The 25,097-nt window shown below is 36.5% G+C and overlaps 6 protein-coding genes across 18 annotated transcripts; 5 read left to right on the top strand and 1 right to left on the bottom strand.

Moving 5' to 3' along the window:
- Nucleotides 1-4,960: 4,960 nt before the first annotated feature.
- Nucleotides 4,961-6,336, top strand: LOC104756443 (uncharacterized). Of its 4 annotated transcripts, none has more exons than XM_087495676.1 (6): nucleotides 4,961-5,154; nucleotides 5,252-5,351; nucleotides 5,444-5,551; nucleotides 5,677-5,808; nucleotides 5,897-5,987; nucleotides 6,083-6,336. In XM_087495676.1, the coding sequence occupies exons 4-6, from the start codon at nucleotides 5,740-5,742 to the stop codon at nucleotides 6,223-6,225; spliced, it is 303 nt and encodes a 100-aa protein (XP_087351802.1). In that variant the 5' UTR covers nucleotides 4,961-5,154; nucleotides 5,252-5,351; nucleotides 5,444-5,551; nucleotides 5,677-5,739; the 3' UTR covers nucleotides 6,226-6,336. The 4 variants fall into 4 exon arrangements, with proteins under 4 accessions (XP_087351802.1, XP_010477343.1, XP_087351801.1 ...); XM_010479041.3 differs by having other exon boundaries at nucleotides 4,977-5,154; nucleotides 5,444-5,582; XM_087495675.1 differs by having other exon boundaries at nucleotides 4,997-5,154; nucleotides 5,252-5,357; nucleotides 5,444-5,582.
- Nucleotides 6,337-6,362: 26 nt separating this feature from the next.
- LOC104756445 (putative RNA-binding protein ARP1) lies at nucleotides 6,363-9,896 on the top strand. 7 transcript variants are annotated; one of them, XM_087495668.1, is made up of 9 exons: nucleotides 6,363-7,203; nucleotides 7,577-7,721; nucleotides 7,862-7,988; nucleotides 8,130-8,204; nucleotides 8,275-8,337; nucleotides 8,580-8,622; nucleotides 8,726-9,039; nucleotides 9,133-9,259; nucleotides 9,341-9,896. In XM_087495668.1, the coding sequence occupies exons 1-4, from the start codon at nucleotides 6,997-6,999 to the stop codon at nucleotides 8,200-8,202; spliced, it is 552 nt and encodes a 183-aa protein (XP_087351794.1). In that variant the 5' UTR covers nucleotides 6,363-6,996; the 3' UTR covers nucleotides 8,203-8,204; nucleotides 8,275-8,337; nucleotides 8,580-8,622; nucleotides 8,726-9,039; nucleotides 9,133-9,259; nucleotides 9,341-9,896. The 7 variants fall into 7 exon arrangements, with proteins under 7 accessions (XP_087351794.1, XP_087351799.1, XP_087351800.1 ...); XM_087495673.1 differs by lacking the exon at nucleotides 8,130-8,204 and having other exon boundaries at nucleotides 8,275-8,332; XM_087495674.1 differs by lacking the exon at nucleotides 8,130-8,204.
- Nucleotides 9,897-10,489: 593 nt separating this feature from the next.
- LOC104756442 (increased DNA methylation 3-like) lies at nucleotides 10,490-12,890 on the top strand. Its single transcript, XM_010479040.3, has 3 exons — nucleotides 10,490-10,623; nucleotides 11,189-12,363; nucleotides 12,468-12,890. The coding sequence occupies exons 2-3, from the start codon at nucleotides 11,238-11,240 to the stop codon at nucleotides 12,710-12,712; spliced, it is 1,371 nt and encodes a 456-aa protein (XP_010477342.1). The 5' UTR covers nucleotides 10,490-10,623; nucleotides 11,189-11,237; the 3' UTR covers nucleotides 12,713-12,890.
- Nucleotides 12,891-13,002: 112 nt separating this feature from the next.
- Nucleotides 13,003-16,116, top strand: LOC104756440 (putative inorganic phosphate transporter 1-8). The gene is made up of 2 exons (XM_010479038.2): nucleotides 13,003-13,988; nucleotides 14,977-16,116. The coding sequence occupies exons 1-2, from the start codon at nucleotides 13,303-13,305 to the stop codon at nucleotides 15,899-15,901; spliced, it is 1,611 nt and encodes a 536-aa protein (XP_010477340.1). The 5' UTR covers nucleotides 13,003-13,302; the 3' UTR covers nucleotides 15,902-16,116.
- An 80-nt stretch (nucleotides 16,117-16,196) lies between these two features.
- LOC104756441 (cysteine protease XCP2) lies at nucleotides 16,197-17,787 on the bottom strand. The gene is made up of 4 exons (XM_010479039.3): nucleotides 17,215-17,787; nucleotides 16,909-17,144; nucleotides 16,675-16,815; nucleotides 16,197-16,583 (listed from the first exon to the last, which is right to left on the bottom strand). The coding sequence occupies exons 1-4, from the start codon at nucleotides 17,678-17,680 to the stop codon at nucleotides 16,368-16,370; spliced, it is 1,059 nt and encodes a 352-aa protein (XP_010477341.2). The 5' UTR covers nucleotides 17,681-17,787; the 3' UTR covers nucleotides 16,197-16,367.
- Nucleotides 17,788-21,261: 3,474 nt separating this feature from the next.
- Nucleotides 21,262-25,084, top strand: LOC104756438 (monosaccharide-sensing protein 1). Of its 4 annotated transcripts, XM_087495666.1 has the most exons (7): nucleotides 21,433-21,589; nucleotides 21,719-21,955; nucleotides 22,323-22,414; nucleotides 22,542-23,102; nucleotides 23,189-24,114; nucleotides 24,198-24,385; nucleotides 24,475-25,084. In XM_087495666.1, exons 3-7 carry the CDS (start codon nucleotides 22,336-22,338, stop codon nucleotides 24,923-24,925), a joined length of 2,205 nt encoding a protein of 734 aa, XP_087351792.1. In that variant the 5' UTR covers nucleotides 21,433-21,589; nucleotides 21,719-21,955; nucleotides 22,323-22,335; the 3' UTR covers nucleotides 24,926-25,084. The 4 variants fall into 4 exon arrangements, with proteins under 4 accessions (XP_010477336.2, XP_010477338.2, XP_087351792.1 ...); XM_010479034.3 differs by having other exon boundaries at nucleotides 21,262-21,955; XM_010479036.3 differs by lacking the exon at nucleotides 21,719-21,955 and having other exon boundaries at nucleotides 21,428-21,589.
- The last annotated feature ends 13 nt before the right edge of the window (nucleotides 25,085-25,097 follow it).

The following is a 25,097-nucleotide window of genomic DNA, read 5'->3' as shown; positions in this document are numbered from 1 at the left end:
GTTTTCTTTGGCTCCAATCGGATATAATAAAAGAATGACATTTTTTATAATAATTTTTGAATTTTGTGGGAAATTATTTAGAAGAGAATCAAAAGATAATGAAAACGTATTGTTAGTTAAAAAAAAAAAAAACGTATCATGTTGACAAAATTTCAATACAAAATTTCAAGTAGAAGTTGGTTGGGTACAAAGATATATATATAAACCAACATCCCCTTTAAACCGCGTGAAAGTTATGTTTAAACGAAAATTATCTACTGCTCATGCTACTGAATTTTTTATGTGTTCAAGAAAGCGCTAGATGGTATCTGGGCGGTGATCCAGCGCCTAGCGCCTAGAACGCTTAATCGGAGCCTAGACAGTTTTTAGGCGGTTTAGGCGTTTACAACATAAAACATTATATATATAAAATTATGTATAAATATATGTTAGAAAAATAAAAATAAATATAAATTATATACAAAATTAAGAAAAATACATTTATTTAAGTTATATTAACAACATATAAACATTTATAATTACGTATATAGATATAAAACTTAATAATTTAAATATATATAGTTAAAAATCAAAAATAAAAATAAAAATTAAATTAATGTAATTTTAAACGGTTTAGGCGGTTATATAGGCGCCTGCTGAGCGCCTAGCGCCTAGACGGCGCCTAGGCGGCCGCCTAGACCGCTTTCTTGAACACTGGTTCTTAGTCACTAAAACATTTTTCGTATAAAAGAAACTGACAAATACTATTTCGTCTTCTCTTAAAATTTGCTTAAGCTTCTTTTTATTCTAAAATTTAGTAATAACTTGCATCATCCTCACAAGTGCTCTAGTGAGTTCTATAAACAAAACGAATAACTTTATTATATATACATATTCAAATAGTTTATATATATACTTTTGTCAACTAATCTTGTAAATGGAAATTTTAATTAAATAACAAAACATATTTAGTAAAAACGGGTCCTTATCTTATAGTATTGTATATGGTTAGCAAATGTATACTACAATAAAGACGAACCCACGTTCTTCACTAAAACAAACGGATAGGAACAATCTTTAGTAATAAAAAAGAGAGGATTAGTCACTTTTAAGCGTTGCAGAACAATTATTGATTAACCTTTGCTTTATTGATTGATTATTAATTATTAATTTATTTCCAACTCCAGCCAATTTATTTGTGTGTGTGTTTGTTTGCTATTACTAAACTATATATCTATAGTCGTTGAACCCGAGCTAATTTAGATATCAAAGAATCGATGTTCTTTCTAAAGTTTCCCACTTGTTACATCTGATATTTATTAATTTATATCCACTTTTATTGTCGTGGAAGAGAGCATAAGCCGCATAACAAAGATCAATCAATCTAGATAATGGCCCTTTTATCATAATGAGATCTATATATTCATTCCTTTAAATATCGTAAGACGGAGTGGACCCTTTCTAATGATACGTTTGGAGAAAGTTAAATGATCCATTAATGTGAAAGACTAGTTAATAATTATCACAATGTCAAATTAGATGATAGGAGGAGTATTAGCATTTTCAAAAATAATTGATAAGTACTCCTCTTTTTTAACTTATACATGTGTAGTATTAATCTGATCCACACTTTCTTTAACATGGGTATAACAACATACAAAAAAATCAGAAAAACCCACTTTGACACAGATCTTTTTTTATATATAGAAATCATTATACGTTTTTATTTATATAAAAATGAATATCGTCTTTCGTAGTTTTAATTTTTACAAAAAAAATTGGATAATCCCTAAAACACTTACCAATTGCATCAACCCATCCAAATTATTGCATATTAATGTATTGAACTGGCTAATTAACTCGATCCGACCCATTAATGCATGACCTCACATCGGACCGTGACTGGTTGTCATAATTTTTAACTGCACCCATATAGTAACACCTAAGCTCCTTCAACGTGGAGGCATGTGGCCTGAACCATGTGTGGGACCCGATCCTCAGTAGGAAAGTAGGAAACGGATCGGATCAAACCGTCCATCCTCATGGCATGCGGGACCCGCGGACCGTCGTTTTCATCGGCGCAACCCTGGCGAGTCAGGGCTCGGTGCAATGTACTTGAACCGCACACGTTAGCTTGGTTCGCACGTGCACAGACAAAAGTCACGTGCGGTCAAAATGTCAGAGCATGAAAGTGAAAGGCAAGCTGCGTGACCACGTGGAGGTGGTCGGAATCATCGGTACTTGGTCAATACCTTATCCAATCACAGTACTCCTCCCGAATCTATCTAACTTACTTTCGCTTCTTTTGCCCGTATTTCTAATTCTCAAAAGCAAAAAAACGTACGTGAACTTTTGTTTGCGTATTTCAACTATCGAAAAAAATAACACTGGTCCAATATTTTATTTTATTATTATGATCTCATATGTAAATTGAAAACGAAATGTGTGCAATCATTCGAGAAACTTAGCAAATAAGCGGGAGGTGTTGTTCACTGTTTAGTGCATTGTACTTATAATTTTATCCCTAGCGAGAGCTACACGCCAAATTAAGCAGTAAGCGCATCATGTAAGTGTATAAATGTGTGACTGTCCTAAGTTTTCGTAGACGCTACTTGTCTAGACGGATGAACGTTTTTCTCTAGTTAGTATTTAAGACTATATATGTATTAATGAATCAATACGTTAAGTTATCGTCACGTGGAATTCAATGTTAAAACTTACTTATAATTCACCGCACAGGTGTCATAAGAGGTAACTTAACTTATTCTTGGTTTTTGCCTAAAAAATAGTTATCCTTGGTATCTGTAAGAGTTTATATTGTCACCAAACATGGAATATAAATTAGTTATAATTATCCCGACAAACACACATTGACCAAAATATAATTTATTGATTGTCAGCGATGTAAACATCTCAAAAGGATGCTGCTTAATCCAAGTAGTATAGTCTTGTATCAGGTCGGACATGATTAAAAAAAGAAGGAAAAATCGTGAGATTAGATATCATGCCCTCTTTAACCAAAACAAATAATAATAATCCGGACAACAAATTGTGATGATTAAGATTTACGGACACCTATCAATCAATCAGTAATTTAGTACGCTTATTTCCTTTCTTTTCTTTTTAGCTTTTTTTTTTTGTTATGTATGTGAGATAGTAACGGCCGGTAACGTCATTCCTATAGTTTACACTATATACACATACTACCAATATCTAGTCTACACGTACCGTATGTTTTCTCCGAAACCTTACCAAATAAGTTGGCTGACTTGAAATTTTTATTTATTGATAGTTGATTATTGGATGTAGAAAAAGCCTTGCATAAAAAACAATCAACAAGTCTAATCGAGCTCTTTATATCAAATTGTCAATCAAATCACACTTTTTGGTTTGTCTCACGGAATCTAACATGTCCGCTTCTTTGCTTTGCTTTGTACAAGAAGAAATACTAATCTCCATTTATTTAAGTGAATTGGTGTAATAAACAAACATGCATGGTTGGCACAAAATACAAATATGGGGGAAATATATAACCTATATGTTTTATTTTCAATATATATTCCGAAAACTTTTACATTAGTTTCTTTTTAGTTTTATTTGTTAGCATATCTTCACAAAAGTTGATTTGATCTCATTAACTATAAACTTTTTAACCTTTCGTGCATTTGTATGATATGAATTACTCAAACGATGTATAGCTTAAACGGAGACTATATGATATGTGCTTTAATAGTTTGTATTAGTGCCGTTAATCAAAGCTAGAACTCTTTGAATCTGTTTCACATATAAAAGAATGCTAATTTATTCTATCCTATGGATCAATAATTACATCGTCATATCCCTGTTCATAGTTGTTTTTGTGTTATAGTCTCTTCTGATTATTCTTTGTATTATAAAGCGATATATGAAGAAGGTTATATATATATATAAGGATTATTTAACTCTTACGACTTTGACTTGACATTTTATTCTCCATAGACTGATGATAGACAACTTAAATAAATAGGATGAAATCTGTATTATATTGCTCCTATCAATCTGGAGAACTTACTTGGTTTCCCAAATATACCTATGTTACTATAAAATTAATTTGTGTATAATAATAGTTTTTTTTAACCAACGTAATGATGGTCACAAGTTAAAAGGGAGCTAGTAAAAAACTAAAACTCAATTAGTATAATTAGTGGTCTCCAGACTTCTACACTATTATTTTTTTCTAAAAAAATAATTGAAAAGCAGTTGTGATCAATCAGAAATTACGGGTCAACTTTTTCGATAATGCCCAATCCCATTCTCACATCTTTGGCGACTTGTGATCTACCACTACCCCCATCCACCAGTTTTTTTAAAATTATTTTATTTATAAAGCCCGGAGAAGAAAACAAAACCAAGTGTCTTGTCAAATAAGTATTAATTGCCTCTTTCATTTGTTTCTCTAGTCATTCTGAATGTGAACAAGCCTTCTTAGTTTATATTATACATATAAAATATGAATGTGAAGTGAACTTACAAACTGTTTTAAGCACAAAAAAACCTATGATACCAAAGAAGTGTTTTTAAGAATATTGTTGGTTAACATATACACTAACATTATTTGGGAAAAACTAAAGTTGAGATTTATTTGACGTAAGATCACAGTAAATTATTATAAAGGTGATTTGATTGAATAGAGAAATTAACTATTTAAGTAGGGGAGGGAAGCAACATGGGCAAATTGCCAATTTGGTTTTAGAAATGGAGCCTACATGTTTACCTGACTCTTTTGGACTTTCTGAGTTAGTGTCCGAAGCCTTTTGGGCCCCCATATTGACGAGGTCCCTACACACCAAAAACCAAAGACAGGACAAAAAACTATTCTTAGAAACTCGCCACGTAGATATTACAACGTGGAGATCTGCCCACGTGTTACAGTTGCTGTGTGTGGCCACGATCCGTTTTGTTTTACAAGCTATTAAAATTACAGGTGTTTAAATATTAAATTGGGCCTTTATGTAGCCCAATTAAGTGATATCAGCGCAATCAATTATAGAAGGCCCAAATCCCACGCATCATCTCGATCGAGTGGAATCAAATCTAGCTCCGAAGTCGCCGGAATCGTGTTCCCTGTCAGGCCGTCGATCCAAGGATCACCGAGAATCTATCATCTCCGGTGACTCGGTGAGAGTCTGATTTCGGGTAAGTCGATTCGATTTCGGTTTGATGAATCCTTATTTTTCGTGTTACGTCACTGAGAAAACAAACTGTAAGAATAACTTTGGGATTTGTTTCTCAGGACTTTATAGGATGCTAGAGTTACGTGATAGAGGATGCCACTTGCTTATCTTTGTAATCGTCTTCGTAAGTTTTGTGTCTTGTTACAGCCATGAGAAACAGTAAGTGTGCGTAATCGTCTTCACATTATTCCCAATTTGGATTCTTTATTGGTACAATAGAAATGATGTGATTAGGTGGATTTGTCTCTTAGGTTTGATGGGAAAACTTTATATGCTGGGAAGGAACTATGGAAGGAGACACTGCCATTGCAATCTGGTTCTCGAGTTTACAAATTAGAAGGGCTTAAGTCAAATTCTTGGTATGAAGTCAAGATATCGTACCCAGCTTCTGTATGTCAATTTTTTGTTATCTTGCTTTTTGTTTCCATGTGTCTTTTGCTTGTTGAAGTGTTGGATATCTGATCTTTAGTTATGATAATAACAGATACCGGCTCTATTTACGCTGCAACTACTGAAGAATGGTGAGGTGGGTTTGAAGCTGAACCAGATGAGGAGATTACTGAACACTGAGAAACTGATCTTCAAAACCGAGAGTCTTGAAGAAGTTAATAACAAGGTATTGGTCCATCATTTTCAACCAGTTCCTTTAACCTTTGAAACATTTATGAGATATGACCTTAGAGTCATTTTTGTTTCTGATTTAGGACGGATTATATGTTTTGGTGACGGTTGAACCTGAAGGCATTGTAGCTATACCAAATGTCAAAGAACGGTCCTTCATCATTTACAACATAGGCAAGCTCACTTACTAGCATCAATCTTTTTCTTTTCACAACATAGAAGTTGTAGTGAATGAAGTCTGTAAACTCCCCTTATATCGTTTGTGACAGTTTGTGAAGAACAGCTCTTAGGCATTCCTTACTCAAGCTGGTCAGTGGTGGTTTTGGTTGTTTTGTGTCTAGTGGCGGCGTTGATTCTTCCAAAGTTTCTCCCGTCTTATCTTGTAATCAAAGATGGAGATCGTGATCGTTAAGAAGACGCATTGGTTTAATTCCATTACACACTGATGTTTGTTTTTCTGTTAAGTGTTAACCTTTAGTTACAGGAGCGTTGATTATTAAATTAAAACGACAATTAGTATTAATACGATTTTGAGCGGGACCCATCAGTATGAGAGGGACGAAGAAGAAGAACAAACTCTTTTTTACAATTTCTCTCTCTCTCGAACAATTCATGAATCAAATAATCACGCATCATCGTCTTCGTCATCACCAACTTCTTCATCATCATCATCATTCTTCCTTTCTATCTAAATCCCTAAAATCACTCTAATTCTTCCTCTCTTTTCCCATTTCCTCCAACCCTTTGATTGTAATTCGTCTGTGAATCGTCTCTCTCGACCCATCCTTGTACCTAACCCCGGCACAGACTCTTCTCTTCTTCTTCTTTCCGTGGCCTATCTTCCAAAGTTTTTAAAACCCTTTTCCCCCAACTTTTTTTTTTTATTTGTTCTGTTTTTTTTTTCCCGGGAAATTTTATCTCTTTATTTTTTTTATTTTTTTTATGTCATGATCATTACTTTGTCAAGTATGATCCTTTATTAGGTGTCGTTGGGTCCGATCTCTCTTCTCTTCGCAGACCCTGGTAAACCCTAGAATTTCCTCTTTTCAAATTCGATCTGTTCTGTTTTCTTCATCTTTAGGTTTAACCACCACTCAAAACTTTGTCTAGGGTTTACTGGGTCTAGTTTTAGGGTCTTTGGTTATCTTCTATTGTATAAAGTTTCTGTCTTTTGGTTCTAATCATGGCGTATCATTCGATTCCTGGCTCTGGGTTTCATTACTTGAACTCTCCTTTTGGTGATACAACTTTTACTAAAGTCTTTGTTGGTGGCCTTGCGTGGGAGACTCAAAGCGACACTCTTCGTCGGCATTTCGAACAATATGGTGATATCTTTGAGGCCGTCGTTATTACTGATAAGAACACTGGTCGCTCCAAAGGTTACGGCTTTGTGAGTCTCCTAATCTTTTGTTTTGCTTACTTTTGTTCTATGTTTCTATGGCTGCTTCTAATGAACAACATCCTCTGCTTCCATTGTATGCTTATAGATTATTATTAGATACCAAAATGTTGCTTGAGAGTTATAACTATAGTGACACTTTTGGTAATTGGTAAATGATCTGCTTGACTTTAGGATTCCTAGTTCTTTGAATAACCATATAGATGTTGAATTCGGAAAATGCTGCTTTTGATGAAACTTCTTGCCATCTTTGCTAACCATTGGACTCCCTTTTCATTCGTTTGATGTAGATATCTGTTTGTTTATATGTTCATGATTGTAGTATGACTCACTACTATGTTTATGATTTTTATGGTGGATTTAGGTGACTTTTCGAGATCCAGAGGCTGCTAGGAGAGCCTGTGTCGACCCAACACCTATTATAGATGGCAGACGCGCCAATTGTAATCTCGCTTCTCTTGGCAGACCTAGGGTCCCTATGCAATATGCCATGATACCCAATTTTCCTGGTCAGTCTTGCTTCAGTATTCATCTATTCCTTTTCTTCTCATTACTTGACCTTAATATATTTGGTGAAATATTCAGTTTGTCGATGGATTGTTACAGTGTAAACCTTTAATTTGTTGCATTGTGTATTTTGTTTGGTTAGGGCGGATAAGACCTGCTCCCCCATATGTTGGAAGTGTGCAGAGTCCTCGCGGTTCACTATTTGGAAGCCATCCGCATCAGCAACCACCTGCTTATAACTACCAACATGGAGTGGTGTATCCTTATGGGTGAGTTGCGCAGTTTGAAGCTCACAAAATTGCATTTTATTGTTTTATTGTAAATATGCTATAGCAGACATACTATGATAAGCGTATCAGTTCTAATGTCTACTTGGTAGTCTATCTCACAAAGGTTGAACATATGTTCAGTCACTTTGGTCAAGTGGCATTTACCGATCACAGCATGGACAATCACTTGGATATTCGACGAGCTAAGCGTTGATAGTAATCTTCTGCCACTTAGTGTCTTGAGTGTAGCACTATGATGTGACATGTTGTGATTGGTAACTTGCAGGAATACAAAAATATAATCGCAGAGGATATGTGGCCGAACTCAATTATTTTTTGGACAGGCAAGGTCATGACCTGTTTTTCTGACTTTGATAGGGCCGAAATGATCTAAAAATTTCCAATGGACATATTGGAGTAGACACTTTAGGCCATTTCCCGTAGCTTAAGCACCTTCCCTTCATAGTATAACGTACTTTAGCCATTGATGTATAATTGCTACTCGTCTTATATATAATCTCTTAAAGAGTGTCTAGCAAAAACTTACTCACTTGTGTCTAATATTAGTTGTTCGTTTATTGTGTTCCTCAGGGTTACACCATATGGACCTGACTACATGTACTCACAATCTCAGGTAGGCGTCTGAAACTGCTGCAGTCCTTACTTTCTTTATGCATTTTAGACTGTTATGACCTTAGTTAGTTATAAAATCATGTCTTCTCTTCATGGTGTCGTAGGGATTTTATGGTCCTTACATGGGTCAGCAGTACATTCAGGTGTATGGAGTACCTGGGGCAGTTAACTCACCAGGGTATCAATACGGGCAATTGAGTCAGACTATTCCCGGTGGTCAAGGTTATACAGCAGTTCAGGGTTATTCTCATCCAGGAAGTCATGTTCTGCAGCTTGGTGGCACTTCACCTATGTCTGCTATTCAATCTCCATATCCTTCAGCTTTAGCTCCAACACAGCAACGTATCATTGTCCAGACTCCTCAATATATGCAAAGTAGCGGTTCTGATCAAACAACGGGGTGAAAAATTTCATCAACGTAAGCTTTTTGGACTTTTTTTTTGGGTTTAAATTGGATTGGAGATGATACTCGCTTACATACACTATATCGGTGTTATTTGTTGGGTTTCAGTTAGTAATCCTTGAAGACTGCCGAAAAGGAAAATAAAAAACTAAGGATAACAACGTAAAAGCTACTCTGAGTATTGGCAGGCTTCCTGTTTAAGCTTTGCAATTATTTGTTTTTTTGCATTCTAGAGGTAAGCTTTGGTACATTAGCTGCATTTTTAGTTTCAGTACTTGCAAATGTTTTCAACCTCGCCACTTTACCGCTGTTACAGGTCATAAGTAGTTCTTGCTCACTGAAGAAGTAAAAAAAAAGGGTTGCTCTTGGGAAGGTGGATGAAGGAAAAAGGACAATGGAAGCTGCAGGAGTTGGTTGTGCTTCTGTTTACGTAACCCTCTCAGCATGTGTATAGCCCACTACAAGCTTTCTGGCATAAACTATATGAATGAATGGTTGAACCCTGGAACCGGTAGGATTAAGTTTGGTTATATATATAAACACATACAGATGCATATAGAATGGTGGATTCAAAACCTGATTCTTATGGTAGTAAAAGTAGTCTTGTTACCACTAAACACTCTTTCTAAGGCATAGGAGAGTGTTAGTAAAGAAAGATTATAATAAGGTAGATTCTGAAGTCCTATAAAGTCGAGTCATCTGCATTGTAAGTAAAGAAATGAATGTTTATAGTGTTGGCTTAGCTTCTTGTCTGTTCATATATTCTTTTAGATCGAGGAGTCTTCTCTTCTCCATGTCTGTACAGAGTTCTAGACTGATAAAATTGCTCTTGTTAATTGTTTCGGTGTATGAATCCCATCTTCTTCTGCTCAGATTCCTTTATTACTTAACTCCATTTTTCTTCCATTTCTCATGAGCACTTTTGATTGAGTCAATGTAGTATACATATTCCTTCTTGGACTCGTTTTTTTGTTCATCAACCTTGAACACAAATAAATTGAAATCCTACTTTTATCATTGGTGAGGTTATTAAGGTACACATCCATGGATCCATATGATTGAAGTTTGCAGTATTGGTTACTAGTATATAAATTTAGATGGAAAATATTTAATGAGAGTGTCGTGGACTCGTGGTAGTAACGGCAAGGTAATGATGTTTTGAAGTCCGACTGTCCGAGGAATCTCTGAACCTAGAGATGGTTAGTCTGCAAAATGCACAGAATCATGAGTCAGTCTCAGCGTATTAAAATGTTAAACCATTTTCCCACCACTTCCTCTCTTTTGTTATTCTTGTTTTTAATGGGCCTTTCGGCTTTACAAAAGAAAGCCCAATAAAACTCTAAAAACAAAGACGGCACGTGGCTATTATAACCGCATGTGACAAGTGATACCTCCAAATGCGGTTATATTTCGGGTCCCACGTGTAACGAGCCAAAGGACCCCATTCCCTTTGCATTTTTCCCCTACCAAAACTTTTGATTGATTATTCAGCAGACAGAACCAAAAAAAAAAAAAAAAAAAGAAAAAAAAATTCTCTCTTCTTTGCTCCTTCCTTCCCTTCCTACTCCGAAGCTTCGAAGCATCACGACAAAATCAAAGGTACCAAAAATCACATTTTTGTTAATCATTGCCCACTGATGTTTAGTTTCGGGGGTTCTTCTCGTTTTCTCAATGAAATGTGTGATTATTACAATTGCAATGTTGGATTAATTTTTCACAAATCGATGGCCTTTTTTAAGTAAGAGTTTAGAAAACCCTATTTTTTTATCTCCTGTGTTGTGTGTTATTGTGAACAACAATGTGGGTTCGATTCTTGCAATAGAGAGTACTAACAGTGTCTTCTTCAACCGTGATGGACCTTTGGGATTTTTTAGGGAATTTTTGTTTTCACTTTGAAGTTTGAACTAGAGCTACTCAAATGAGCTTTCTGGTCTCTGCATTTATTTGGGTTTTTTTTTTTTTTTTTTTATTCTGTGTAAAATTGGATATAATTCACTGTTCAAAATGATTAACTAGACAATGGTGGAAATTTATAAAGCTATATATATGATGACTGAATCTGGAATCTTTGAGACACTCATGTGCCTAACATTTTGGGAATGTCCTTATTGTTTCCATGTATGTGACACACTGCATGATGCTGCCACTTTTATATGTTATGCAGGGTTCATTGATATATAATATATTCCCTCATTTGCTTGAATCAAAAAAACATGAGTCTGTGTAGCGATGGGTTATCGAGCGATCAGTACTTCTTGGTTAATTTCATCATGAGTAATTATTTGGGTCCTGATGTGTATTCTGATAACCCAAGATGCTCAGCTTCTCAGAGACTAGCTAAAGGTTTACCACCTTACACTTTGATGCACGTTGGATCTTCCTCTCTCACTGTTGCTCAGCTTCAGAACCTCTACTATAATGTACTGAGAAACGCCAACTCCAGCCTCCTTCTCCATCCTGACATGATTTATATGTATCTCAAGGGTTATCTACCTATGGAACCCATTGGAAAGTTTCCTCAGTTTACGTCTTTTTTCCCCACGAATCTTCACCAGCAGAAAAGGTATTCCCCAAGCCACGAGATTGTGAAAGGGATTGTTGTTATCGGTGAACCTGCACTGGACTTTCTAAGCAAGGAAGAGCTTCAAAGATTTAGATGCTTGTCGCGTTTGAACGACTTTAAAATCGATAGGGTCATGTCTCTGTGTCCTCCACGTGTGCAGCTGGATGAGAGCCAGGGAACAGAGCAGGACTGTTCGAGAAATGGGGATGCAGCGACATCTAATGGACTTGTTACTAGTGAAGACTACAATTCATCTGGAGAGCCTCGAGAAACATGCAAGAGAAAGAAAGAGGAAGATGCAGTTGTTAGTTGCCTGATCAGTAAACCAGATAGACTCTCTGTGGACATTCCAGTAAGCCAGGGAATGGAGCAGGATTGCCTAAGAAACGGAGGAACGGTATCCAGTGGAATTGTCTCTGACCAAGAGGGAGAAGAAGCAGTTGTTGGTCATGCTGTTGTTTCTGGAATGAGTAAAACCCCTGAAAGATTTCGGGAGACATACAAGAGAAAACGGTTCAAGAACTCATCAAGAAAGGCAGCAAACAAGAATGGTGAAACGCTTATGGAAAGAGGCAGAACAGATAAACCCACCAGTCAGGCACTTATACCTGTTCCTCCTCCTGACATGAAGGAATGTGATGCAGAACCGTCGGTTGTCACTACCGGAACAGCCAGTAATAGAACGCTAGGACCATCTGTTGGTGTTGTTGACATTGGTGTCAACAATGTTGCATACTTTTTTCAAGTTGCTTTGCCTGGTGTCCGCAAAGATTACGGTATAGTCATGCTTTGTTGTTGTTACACAACTAACTATTTCCATAGGTCTCATCGGGTCTAAGTGATGAAACACATGAATTGGTTTGGTCATTTTTGTGTGCAGGTGAATTCAGCTGTGAGATTGAATCAGATGGTAAGGTGATACTTGAAGGATCGACTACGACAGGCGAGAAAACAATCCAGAGGCATTCTCGGGTTTTTGAAATGAATATCCGGAAGCTGTGTCCCTCTGGACCGTTCAAGCTATGCTTTAGCCTCCCAGGACCAGTTGATCCACGGCTATTCTCTCCTAACTTCCGATCAGATGGTATCTTCGAGGCTGTCATCATCAGACACAAAGACTCTTAACTAAACCGGAGGTTCCTACAAAGTTGAAAACTTCAGGATCTCTTATGTTAATGGATACAGAAGCTAGGCCAATCAAACCGCATGTAAAGGACAGATCATTCACTCTTTGTTCATCTTTTAGGACATGACACCGTCGATTTTGCTTGCTCATCATCAACTGAGAATCTTTTTGTCTAAACTTGCCGAACCAATTGTCACTTGTCCACTCTTCTCAGTAAGTGAATCAAACCAAAACCAACCGTATTAAACCGACTAGTAAAAAAATTCAGGTTTTATTTGGTTACTAATTAATCTAAACTGCTGGAAATTTCCAAACAATATGATGTTCAGGTTAGTGCCCATCGTGACAACATAAATATCAAAAGGACCAAGTCTTCCTCGGAGTCAAATCATAAGCATATTCCATACTCATAGAAAATAAAAATAATGAAATATTACAAAAGTTAAGTCGTTATAAGAATCATTGTCCTGTTTTCGTACTTTTGTCTTCTCATGAATTCGAAATCTTGATAAACAAAACAAAATAGAAAGAAAAAGAAAAGAATAAAGCTCTGGATTCAGAATCGCAGAGAGTGGAGAAGAAAGCAAAGATGGCAATAAAGATATTGTCATCGCTTGATGCAGCTCGAATACAATGGTACCATTTCAAAGCGATCATAGTCGCAGGAATGGGTCTATTCACCGACGCATACGATCTTTTCTGCATCGCACCGGTCATGAAAATGATTAGCCATGTTTATTACAACGGTGACTCGATCAACACAGCCGTTCTTTCAACTTCTTACGCCATCGCTCTACTCGGTACAGCCGCTGGTCAACTCATCTTCGGTTACCTCGGTGACCGAGTCGGTCGTCGCAGAGTCTACGGACTCTGTTTAGTCATCATGATCCTTAGCTCCTTCGGTTGTGGCTTCTCCGTGTGCACGACTCGTCGCTCTTGTGTTATGGTTAGCCTTGGTTTTTTCCGGTTTATTCTTGGTCTTGGCATTGGTGGTGATTACCCGCTTTCCGCTACCATCATGTCCGAGTTTGCTAACAAGAGGACTCGTGGCGCGTTCATAGCTGCCGTGTTCTCTATGCAAGGGTTGGGGATTTTGGTTAGCTCTGCCGTGACCATGGCTATCTGCGTGGCGTTTAAGAGCGGTGGCGATGGGTTTGAGGTGGTTAAGGAGGCTCCGGCTGAAGCTGATATCGCGTGGAGACTTATACTTATGATCGGTGCTCTTCCGGCTGCATTGACGTTCTATTGGCGTATGTTGATGCCTGAAACCGCAAGGTCCGTCGTCCATCATCTCTTTTTTTGTTTACAAATATTTAATTAGAATTATTGTTTATATACATATGTTTGCCAATCACAAATCAGTAAAGGACGTAATGCAGGACGTTCTTGCTCACTATTTTTATTTGCTCACTAGATTTGATCATTGTGTATATAATTAAATTACATTCTATTTTTTTAATTACAAAAACAGTTGTCTTGATGTTTTGATGAGTGAAGGAACGTATTTGTCACCATACATTTGACTTAGAACGAATTTATTTATTTCTTTGTTTGTCAGCTCTTCTCTAGTTTAGGAACATTGTAACTGTATGTTATACCAAACCAAAAACAAGTTTAACTGTATTTTCTAGTTAGTAAGTAATTGACGTGATTAAAACGAATATTCCTTTGATATAATGGTTCTAATATCTCACACACATATATAATATTAGATTCCTTAAAACATATTATTAGATTTTTTTTGTTGTATGTTTTAATAGCTAGGTTTTATGAATATAGGTAGGTATGTATCACTTATTTAAGGGTTACAATTTACAAGTTGGTATTTTGTTTCGAAGGAGTCATTGACTTTGTGAGGGATAAGATAGCATAACACTATGGTATATACCTTAATACGCCTCTTATCCTTGTCTGTATATTCATTTATTCAACATTAGCCATCCCAAGTTTCCACCAATCATAGGTCTACATTATTTTTTTAATCAATACAACAGCAAAAATTATTTTATATTCTTTCATTTAATATTTATATATATACCTCAGGTCCTCAGGTAAATCACCGTATCAGCTCCAGCTAATGAAGCAAGTTTTGTCTTTTCATTAATAAATTATATACAACTAAACTAAATTATCCTCACACGTACTCTTCAAAGTTCTTAATTCCAACACACTATTATTGCATCCATCAGACAAAAAGGAGTTAGAGAGTAAAGTCGATTTTGTAAATACTTTAGTTTAATTAAAATTATACTGATGCATGCAGATACACAGCACTTGTGGAGAACAATATCGTCCAAGCAGCAAAAGACATGCAAAGAGTCATGTCAATATCTCATCTCTCCGACGAAACCACGACGGAGCCACCCCCTCTGCCGCCACCGGCTTCCTACAAACTATTTTCTCGTCGCTTCCTTCACCTCCACGGCCGAGACCTCTTTGCAGCCTCCGTCAATTGGTTCCTAGTAGATGTCGTCTTTTACACAAGCAACCTCCTCCTCTCCCAAATCTTCAGTCACTACTCTGATAAACCTTCTTCCTCCACCCCAGAAAACGTCTATGACGCAGCCTTCGAAGTTGCGGAATTAGGAGCCATCATTGCGGCTTGCTCTACCATTCCCGGATACTGGTTCACAGTTTACTTCATCGACAAGATAGGTCGTGTAAAAATCCAGATTATGGGGTTTTTCTTCATGGCTGTTATTTATTTAGTCGCGGGGATTCCATACAGTTGGTATTGGTCAAAGCATGAGCAGAACAAGAAAGGCTTTATGGTTCTCTACGGTTTGATTTTCTTCTTTTGCAACTTTGGTCCCAACACTACAACTTTTATTATTCCCGCGGAGCTTTTTCCGGCTAGGTTTAGGTCTACTTGCCATGGTATATCCGGTGCCGTGGGTAAGCTTGGGGCTATTGTGGGCACTGTTGGATTCTTGTGGGCTACTAAGGAGATGGATGGAGATGATATAAACCAGGTTTATCCCGAAGTGAATCGTATGAGAATTGCTTTTCTGGTTCTTAGTGGCGTTTGCATTGCTGGAATCTTTGTGACTTATTTCTTCACCAAGGAAACTATGGGAAGATCGTTAGAGGACAACGAGCTTGAACAAGATAGTAATGATGAGGGTGAAATTGAGCCACCGATTGTTAATGGGCAATCCTCGGCGAGCACTTTGCTTCAAACGCGATGATGATCAATTCAAGTTGGGACAAAGGAACGTTAATTACATGTATTTGTTTATTTTTCTACTTATCGCTTCTAGATTTTTTGTTTATGTCTTCCTTGAGTTTTTTTTTTGTTATATATGCTTCTTACCCAAGAAACTGTTTAATCCACGTTTTCTCTGTTTTCTTCAATTTACTTACCTAGAATTAGAAATTTTTCAATTTAATGTTTTTTTTCTTTTCTTCTATTCATCATTTTTATATTCAGTTCCCTAAGCTCTGACTTCATTTTCTTCTTGGTTAGTACTAGAAACTTGTTGATTCTCTGCTACTTATATATAGCTATTATTTGCACATATATAGTTGTTACAAGCTTCAATTGAAGAGAGAATGATCTGATGTCAAAAAAGACAGACATTGTAGTTTCATGACAACAATATTCATAAAGATACGAAGATGATGAAAGACATATAAGAGAGAATGATCTGATGATCACTTAGTTTTGGTGGGGAAAGAAGCCATCTTGTTGATACCACAAAGACCCTCTGGTTTCCCGGTGTTCCTCTTCAACCTGATGTAACCTTTCTCTCCCCATTTTGGTCCCCAAGAATTCCTTACGATGATGTAATCTGAACCCCTGCTTGATCCATACCCAACCGCAGCCACACCGTGGTCTAGGTCAACCCCGCACTTCCCATCAAACACGCCCTATATATAGAAAAACAATAATGATTCAAACCTCAGGAAATTTGAATAACTTAACCAAATTTCTTGATTCATATGTTTATATTTCACTTACGCCGCTGTAGAACTGGAACTCTCTGCCAGAGGCATCAATGGCGACACTGATAGGCTGGTGAGCCAATGCCTTCAAGAGGCTCTTCTCGTCATTCGTAGGTACATTTTGGTGTCCATTTATGGTAACCGTTTCAGATTCATCCTGTTTAGGAAACAGAGAGAGTTAAACTCGGACCAACTTATTTATTATTATGTTAGTTTTTCATCTTTGTTTTTTTTTCGCATTTACTAAAACCTTTTGCATCTCGCAAGTTCCTTCTTCCATAGAGTAGGGATAGTCCACTTCCTTGCGTAGACCTCCGTTTTTGACAATGTACTCAAAAGCATAATCCATGAGACCACCGTTGCAGCCATTGTTGTAGGTCGTGTCACAGTCTATGAGTTCTTGTTCAGACAATGTTGTCAAGTTTCCTGTCACAATCTTGTTTATACCTTCCACCGCAGCGACGGTTGAAAACGCCCAACAACTTCCTGTGAAACAATATTTGAACTAATTAAGAATCTGAAGTTAACACATCAGAAACCAAGATATTTGATTTACCGCAAGAGCCCTGGTTCTTAACATCAGCCACAGCTCCTTTCTTTCTCCAGTCAACAGATCTAGGCAGAGCTTCTACGTCTTTATAAATGAACTCCTCGTAAGATCTTTCTTCATCGCGTCTCTTTATATCAGTCTTGAGCCCCAAATACATTTTCTTGAACTCTTCGTGGCTCAAATCTGCAAACTCGTTGAGACCGAGCCAGTAGCTTTTCACTTTCTTGTTAGTCTCATCGATGTGCTTTAGATTGTCCTTGAAAACTTCGAACCTAAGAAACTTCTCTTCAACGGTTTCATAAGCTTTCTCGAAATTGGAGAGCCAGTTCTCGAATAGTTCGATGAGTTTGTCATGAGATTCCAAATCCTCGGGGGAATATCCGACGATGGAGTAATCGTGGGAAGCAGCGAAAGAGAGGGAGAGAGATGCAGCGGATAAGGCAAGAACAAAACAGAGCATTCTTGAAGCCATTTTTGGTTTAATTGTTTTTGGTTTAATTGATTGGAAGAGAAGAGTTTGTTTATATAGGCTAAAGATTGGATAGAGGTCGCTCTTTTTGCTTTAGAGTAAAGTTGTCTGAATCTGAATCTTGTGTACAGTCTGTGTCTTTAAGCTTAGTTTTGTCTTCCCTGGGGTTACTTTGACTCCAAGTAATAATTGTATAATATCGTTTTATTAAGTTCTCTGCAGAACCAGAAGCCTCTGTGTCAGCCAGTGGGAATCATGTTAGAGAAGCCTCTGTGTCATATATATGATCTTGCTCCTAAACAAGCCCATACTGAGCCCACATATATAGAGGTGGGTGAATAAGGATGATTTTCACTTCAAGATTTTTTTTCAATTTCTTTGCACTACAGATTCTTTGCACTACATTATAAAAGGCTAAAAGCACTACACACAGATTCATGGTTTCGATGATAAGATGTAACCTCAATATCTCAACAAAAAGAAAGCCCAAAAAGGCAAAAAGTGGTTTAACAAGGTATGTAATTTAACTAACGTAATGCAACTTCTTCACATGTCTCGAAATCACCAATCATATTGTAGGCACTTTTTAATTAAACAAATAACACATCCGGCCCATAATCACTAACCCTTTCCATGGGATGGGAGTCGTCAAAGTGGAATAATCATCAATGTAGAAGTTGTTTGGTGGGCTTTAATGTTAGCAACTTAGCATGTCAAGCTATTTTAAATGACAGTATAAGGGAACTAGGACCGAAGGCTAAACTTTTATCGACGGACAGTTAGCTCAACTCTTCTTTTGTTCACTTTTTGAATTGCTTAAACATAATTCCTGAAACATGAGATAAAAGTGAAGTATTATAAGATATTATTCTGTAAAGAACAAAGTTTGACCTGTCAATCCACCAAGATTTCTGATAACAAAGTCAGGAGGATAAGGATCTTCATCTGCTTACTAGTTTTTAATCAGTTAATGGCTGATTAAGATATGCATATTTTACAACCTAATTCGTAAAACTTAATTCTATAATGATGACCCACCAACCACTATGGAGTACGAACAAAATATTAACACCATATATTTTTCATAAAGTGGATTCATTTAAAACATGACATGAATCATGTACAAGTTCAACTGAAAACTCACTGGTTCTAACTTTACAGGACACCTACTGGCTACTTGTAAGTAAATGAAATAAACAAATGCTATTTCTTTTGCAGGGACAAAATCAACAAAAATAATGTATAAAATAAAATAAATGATAATTTAAAACATACAAAGATCCGTTTGAGGTGGAGACACGTGGTCGGAGATGCTCGAATGATTTGGGAGCACGAACTCTATGAAGAAAAAGACCGTTGTCTATCTTTCTTAGGTTGTATATATATGATATCTATTATTATAGAGTTTGTTTTTTGATAAAAAATAGTATTATTTCAGAGTTAATAGACTTATTAGTAATATGAAAAAAGGACGTTAGATTTTCTTCATACACAAATAGCCTTTGCGCTGACTAATAAAAGCATCAACTTGCCACATAATTCTTTTAAAAAACTATATATATATATATATATATATATATATTTGCTATCATTGTTGAAATTTATAATATAGAAAATACAAGTAGAGGAGAAGTAATTGGTAGGGCATGTAAAGGTACGTGAGAAAGTGACAAAGCACTAATATTATAAAATCACATGCCCTCTCATCGACGCCATGTTCGTCTCGCGTTGCAGTAACCCCATCTGTCTCTTAATTTTCTTTATTTTAGTTTTTAAATATTAAATTTTTAATGTAATCTTTGATAATTTCCCTCCAATTTTGTCAAAGAAGAAAAAAAACCTATATTGTCTTCTTTTCTCTTACCGTAAATTTACCGTAGATCCACGATTGTGTGTGTGTGTGTGTGTATGATTCTACGAAGTTATAAGCTGATATAATTAAGCCACATGATCACATGTGAATTCCTGTAACTTATTAGCACCAAAATGTTAATCCCCATCAATCTTATGATTCAAAGTGTGACATTCCCAAGTTGGAATATTTGATTTTGATTTGATAAACAAGTTGTAAATATCTTTGGAATATTCCGTACTTTCGTTACGTAGAATTTTGCCATCCGGACTATGTTTAGTGTTCGTAATGATGTATATTAGCCTAGGTAATCCAATAGCTTGTAGTTAGGATGTGCACTTATGTATGTTGTTCTAAACTGAAAATTTGAAAATAAAATGATTATGTCATATGAGAATAGAAGATTAACGAAAGGAATATAATGGAAAAGATACCAGTGAACACGTTATTAACTTGCGACATCGATTGAGATGTTGAATTATAACGTGGATCCTCTGTTTTTGCATGTTCCACATTGATCCGGTCCTAATTTATTAAAACGTTTTCACCTTCATTGCTGTTTCTTTTTGGTCTCTTCTGAGATTTGGATACCATAAGATATTACTTATATGTATATAAATATATAACATATTACTTATATACATTTATTTACCACTTTATTTCTTAAGATTCTAACTTAGGATATGCCAAATAGAAATTTAGCGCGACGTATTCGCTCTATATCGCGTTTAATTACCTATGTAAATAATGTTCATTCGCATTGTAATAAATAAAAACAATAGATAAAAAAACATAGTAATATATACTTAATATTAATAAAACATTTTTTATTAATATAAACTTTTAGTAGTTAATGAACTCAACATCACGACGATCGGATTACAACACATCGACGAAGTTTTTTAGTTAATTTTTTCTGTTTTTATCTTCTATACCATCCATATAAGTTGAATTTTAAAATAACGACAAATTATGAGATTCGATTTTGTTTTTTTCGTGTATAAACGAAAATTATCCGTTTTAACGATTAAATCTTTGTCTTAACTAAAAATTGATTGTTGATGAATTTAATATCAAAACCATCCGATTGATCCACATTTGCAGCATTTTGGCAAATTCTTCCATTATAGATATAAGTAAATATTTGGACAATAACCATCATAAGAATAATAATAAATATTTATTTTTAATAGAATTTCTCAAAGATTTAACATTAAAGCACTTAGATTGGTCAATTTATGACAGATCTTGGCATAATTTTCTTCTTTTTAAATTTATTTATTGTTTTGATTATCTTATCCTATTTAAATTTAATTTTAAGACAATTGACAAGTTTTGATATTTGGTTCTTATTTCTTTATATTCTGTTAAAAAAATTACTTTTTTTTTTTTAGTTTTAATGGTTGAACCTCATTTTTAAGTAATAAAAGTAAATTGTTAACAGATAAATAAGTATTCAGTATTAGGTTAGTTGATAAACCATTTACACAATCTATTAATAATGTTTTTGTTTTCTTAACCAATATTGAAAAAGTTATCCATGCAAAAATAGAAAAATAAAATTTGTTTTTTTCTTAATAAATTTGAAAAAGAACAATGACTAAAAAGAAGGTCACACTTTTACAAGAAAGTGACAGACGACCGGACCACACTCTTGTTATCAACAAGATACAATTGGGAATGTAACATTCATACATTAATTTTTTTCTTAAAAGAAACCAAAATGTTAGTCGTAATCCATGTTGCAATAAGAAGGACCCCCCCCCCCCCCCCCCCCCCCCCCCTTAAACTTATCATCCTCCTAAATCTACTCATACACGAGTCATGACAATGATTTTTTTTTTTTTAATAACATTATTGTTTCCCATATCTTGTAAAACTTTTTGATAGTACAAGAAGGCTTAGATTTTTTTTTATTAGTCTAAATGAGTTTTCTATATAAAGGTTTGAAAACCATTACAACTCTCTCCATAAATCGCTCTCCTCCTCATATTTTTAGCCGCCAGAAGACAAACTGAATGTGAAATTTTTCACTTTCCCTAGGAAAGCTAATCCCGGCGGTGAGAATTTTCTCGGCAGATTCTCCCTCTCTTGGGAACCGATCGCATTTTTTTTTTTTGGTGGTGGTAATAAACTAATAATTGTAAAAAAAAAAAAAAAAACAATTTTTCTTTTTGTCTTTATTGTAGATTCCACGACCGGAGTTTTTGTCTGAAAAAATAAAAATTTAAAAAAAAACAAATCTCTAAACTTGGCAAAAATCATTCAAACGAGTCCAAATCATAATCACACCAATTTCAACGCCTCTTCTTCTTCTTCTTCTTCTTCTTCTTCTTCTTCTGCTTTATATAAATATATTGGAGAGACTACAAGCAAAGAGGAAAGCTTTCTCATTTCCTCGTAATTGCCGTAGAATTCTACTAAAGGTGAGACCTTTTTTCTTTTCCCACAAAGTGAAGCTATCTATCTTCTTTGTTTTCTTTGTTTGTAAATCTCTTTTGCTCTCTCTCTCTCACTGTCTCACATATGTTTTTTCTTTTTCTTTTCTCTTTCGAGGGTACTGTATATTTTCATTACCATTTTGATGAGTTTCTGTTTAGAGTTTTTAGTCTAATTGAGTAAAATAAAAAAAAGGTTTTATTAGACTTTAACATTTTGTGAATTGGTGAAGATTTAGATCTCGATTTGGAAAATATTAGATTTTTTTTATATGGTTTGACTGAAAGTTAGAAACTTTTAAATAAGGAATCACTGAATTTGATTTGAATTGGTTGGTTGGTTGGTGTGTTTTAGGGTTGGTTGAACAATGAAGGGAGCGACACTCGTTGCTCTCGCCGCCACTATCGGCAATTTCTTGCAAGGATGGGACAATGCCACCATTGCTGGTTTGTTTCCTTTTTCTTTTTTTACTTTTACTCTTTGATGTTACCGCAAGTTGGATCATCATCAAACGTATCAACTTGTTTGAGATTTGATATTGTTGCTATGTTGTGTATTGGATTTGAATTGTAGGAGCTATGGTTTATATCAACAACGACTTGAATCTACCAACCTCTGTTCAGGGTCTTGTGGTTGCTATGTCACTGATAGGTGCCACGGTCATCACGACTTGTTCAGGACCTATATCTGATTGGCTCGGGAGACGCCCCATGCTGATTTTGTCATCAGTCATGTATTTCGTATGCGGTTTGATCATGCTATGGTCTCCCAATGTCTATGTTCTGTGCTTTGCTAGGCTTCTTAATGGGTTTGGTGCTGGACTCGCTGTTACGCTTGTCCCTGTTTACATCTCTGAAACCGCTCCTCCAGAGATCAGAGGACAGTTGAATACACTCCCTCAGTTTCTTGGCTCTGGTGGAATGTTTTTGTCTTACTGTATGGTTTTCACTATGTCCCTAAGCGATTCGCCTAGCTGGAGAGGGATGCTCGGTGTCCTCTCCATCCCTTCTCTTGTTTATTTGTTTCTCTCCGTGTTTTTCTTGCCCGAGTCTCCTCGTTGGCTTGTTAGTAAAGGAAGGATGGATGAGGCTAAGAAGGTTCTTCAACAGTTATGTGGCAGAGAAGATGTTACCGGTAAGGTTTCTTCTCGCTATATTTCTTCGGTTATATATATCACTCAGATTACGCTTTTAACGTTGTTCTTTTTATATATTTTGCAGATGAGATGGCTTTGCTAGTTGAAGGACTAGATATAGGAGGAGAGAAAACAATGGAGGATCTCTTAGTAACTTTGGAAGATCATGAAGGAGATGATGCTCTTGAAACCGTTGATGAGGATGGACAAATGCGTCTTTACGGAACACACGAGCATCAATCCTACATTGCTAGACCTGTCCCTGAACACCAGAGTTCACTTGCTTTACACTCTCGCCACGGTAGCTTAGCAAACCAAAGCATGATCCTCAAAGATCCACTCGTCAATCTATTCGGTAGTCTTCACGAAAAGATGCCAGAAGCAGGTGGAAACAGGCGGAGTGGGATCTTTCCTCATTCCGGAAGCATGTTCAGTACTAATGCTGATGCACCTCACGGTAAACCGGCTCACTGGGAGAAGGACATAGAGAGCCATTACAATAAAGACAATGATGACTATGCAAGTGATGATGGTGCCGGTGATGATGATGACTCGGATAACGATCTACGTAGCCCGTTAATGTCACGCCAGACGACTAGTATGGACAAGGACATGATCCCGCATCCTACAAGCGGAAGCACACTTAGCATGAGACGACACAGTACGCTTATGCAAGGCAACGGTGAAAGCAGTATGGGAATTGGTGGTGGTTGGCATATGGGATATAGATATGAAAACGGCGAATACAAAAGGTATTATCTTAGAGAAGATGGAACTGAATCTCGCCGTGGCTCGATCATTTCTGTTCCAGGAGGTCCTGATGGTGGAGGCAGCTACATTCACGCTTCTGCACTAGTAAGCAGATCCGTTCTTGGTCCTAAATCAATGCTTGGATCTGCCATGGTTCCCCCTGAGAAAACCGCTGCCTCTGGACCACTCTGGTCTGCTCTTCTTGAACCTGGTGTCAAGCGTGCGTTGGTCGTTGGTGTTGGCATTCAGATACTACAACAGGTAAAGATGAAACTTTTGATTGTTCACACACAAATACTCTTATATCCTCTGACTTGTGGGCTTTTTTTTAACCTTGTATGCAGTTTTCGGGTATCAATGGAGTTCTCTACTACACTCCTCAGATTCTTGAACGGGCTGGCGTAGATATTCTTCTTTCGAGCTTCGGACTAAGTTCTATCTCTGCATCATTCCTCATCAGTGGTTTAACAACTTTACTCATGCTCCCAGCCATTGTCGTTGCCATGAGACTCATGGATGTCTCTGGAAGAAGGTATATATATATATCAAAATCTACAAGATTCTTTTACCTGTTTCCTTGTTTTCTCATGATTCTGAAATCATCTCTATTTCACTTTGCAGGTCATTACTTCTCTGGACAATCCCAGTTCTCATCGTCTCACTTATCATTCTCGTCATTAGCGAGCTTGTCCACATCAGCAAAGTCGTGAACGCAGCACTCTCCACGAGCTGTGTCGTGCTCTACTTCTGCTTCTTCGTGATGGGTTACGGTCCGATTCCAAACATCCTCTGTTCTGAAATCTTCCCAACAAGAGTCCGTGGTCTCTGCATCGCCATTTGCGCTATGGTTTTCTGGATAGGAGACATTATTGTCACTTACTCACTTCCCGTCCTCCTCAGCTCCATCGGACTAGTTGGTGTTTTCAGCATTTACGCTGCGGTTTGCGTTATCTCATGGATCTTCGTTTACATGAAAGTCCCGGAGACTAAAGGCATGCCTTTGGAAGTTATCACAGACTACTTTGCCTTTGGAGCTCAAGCTCAAGCTTCTGCTCCTTCTAAGGATATATAATTTGTAACCTTGATTCTTCTTCTTCATTTGCTCTGTGTACCTAAGATTCTCTTCATCCCCTTTTTGTTTTGGTTCTCAGATACCTTCATTTCGTTTTTGTTTCTCTTCTTTTTCCTGTTTTATAATTAAAATCAATCTAATAATCCGTAATTTTCCCTCTTTCTGATTTCCA

This window comes from Camelina sativa, chromosome 17 (assembly GCF_030686135.1).
Source record: "Camelina sativa cultivar CO46 ecotype springtype chromosome 17, ASM3068613v1".
In the NCBI taxonomy this organism is placed as follows: Eukaryota; Viridiplantae; Streptophyta; class Magnoliopsida; order Brassicales; family Brassicaceae; genus Camelina; species Camelina sativa.
This window is presented reverse-complemented; position numbering and strand designations above follow the sequence as displayed.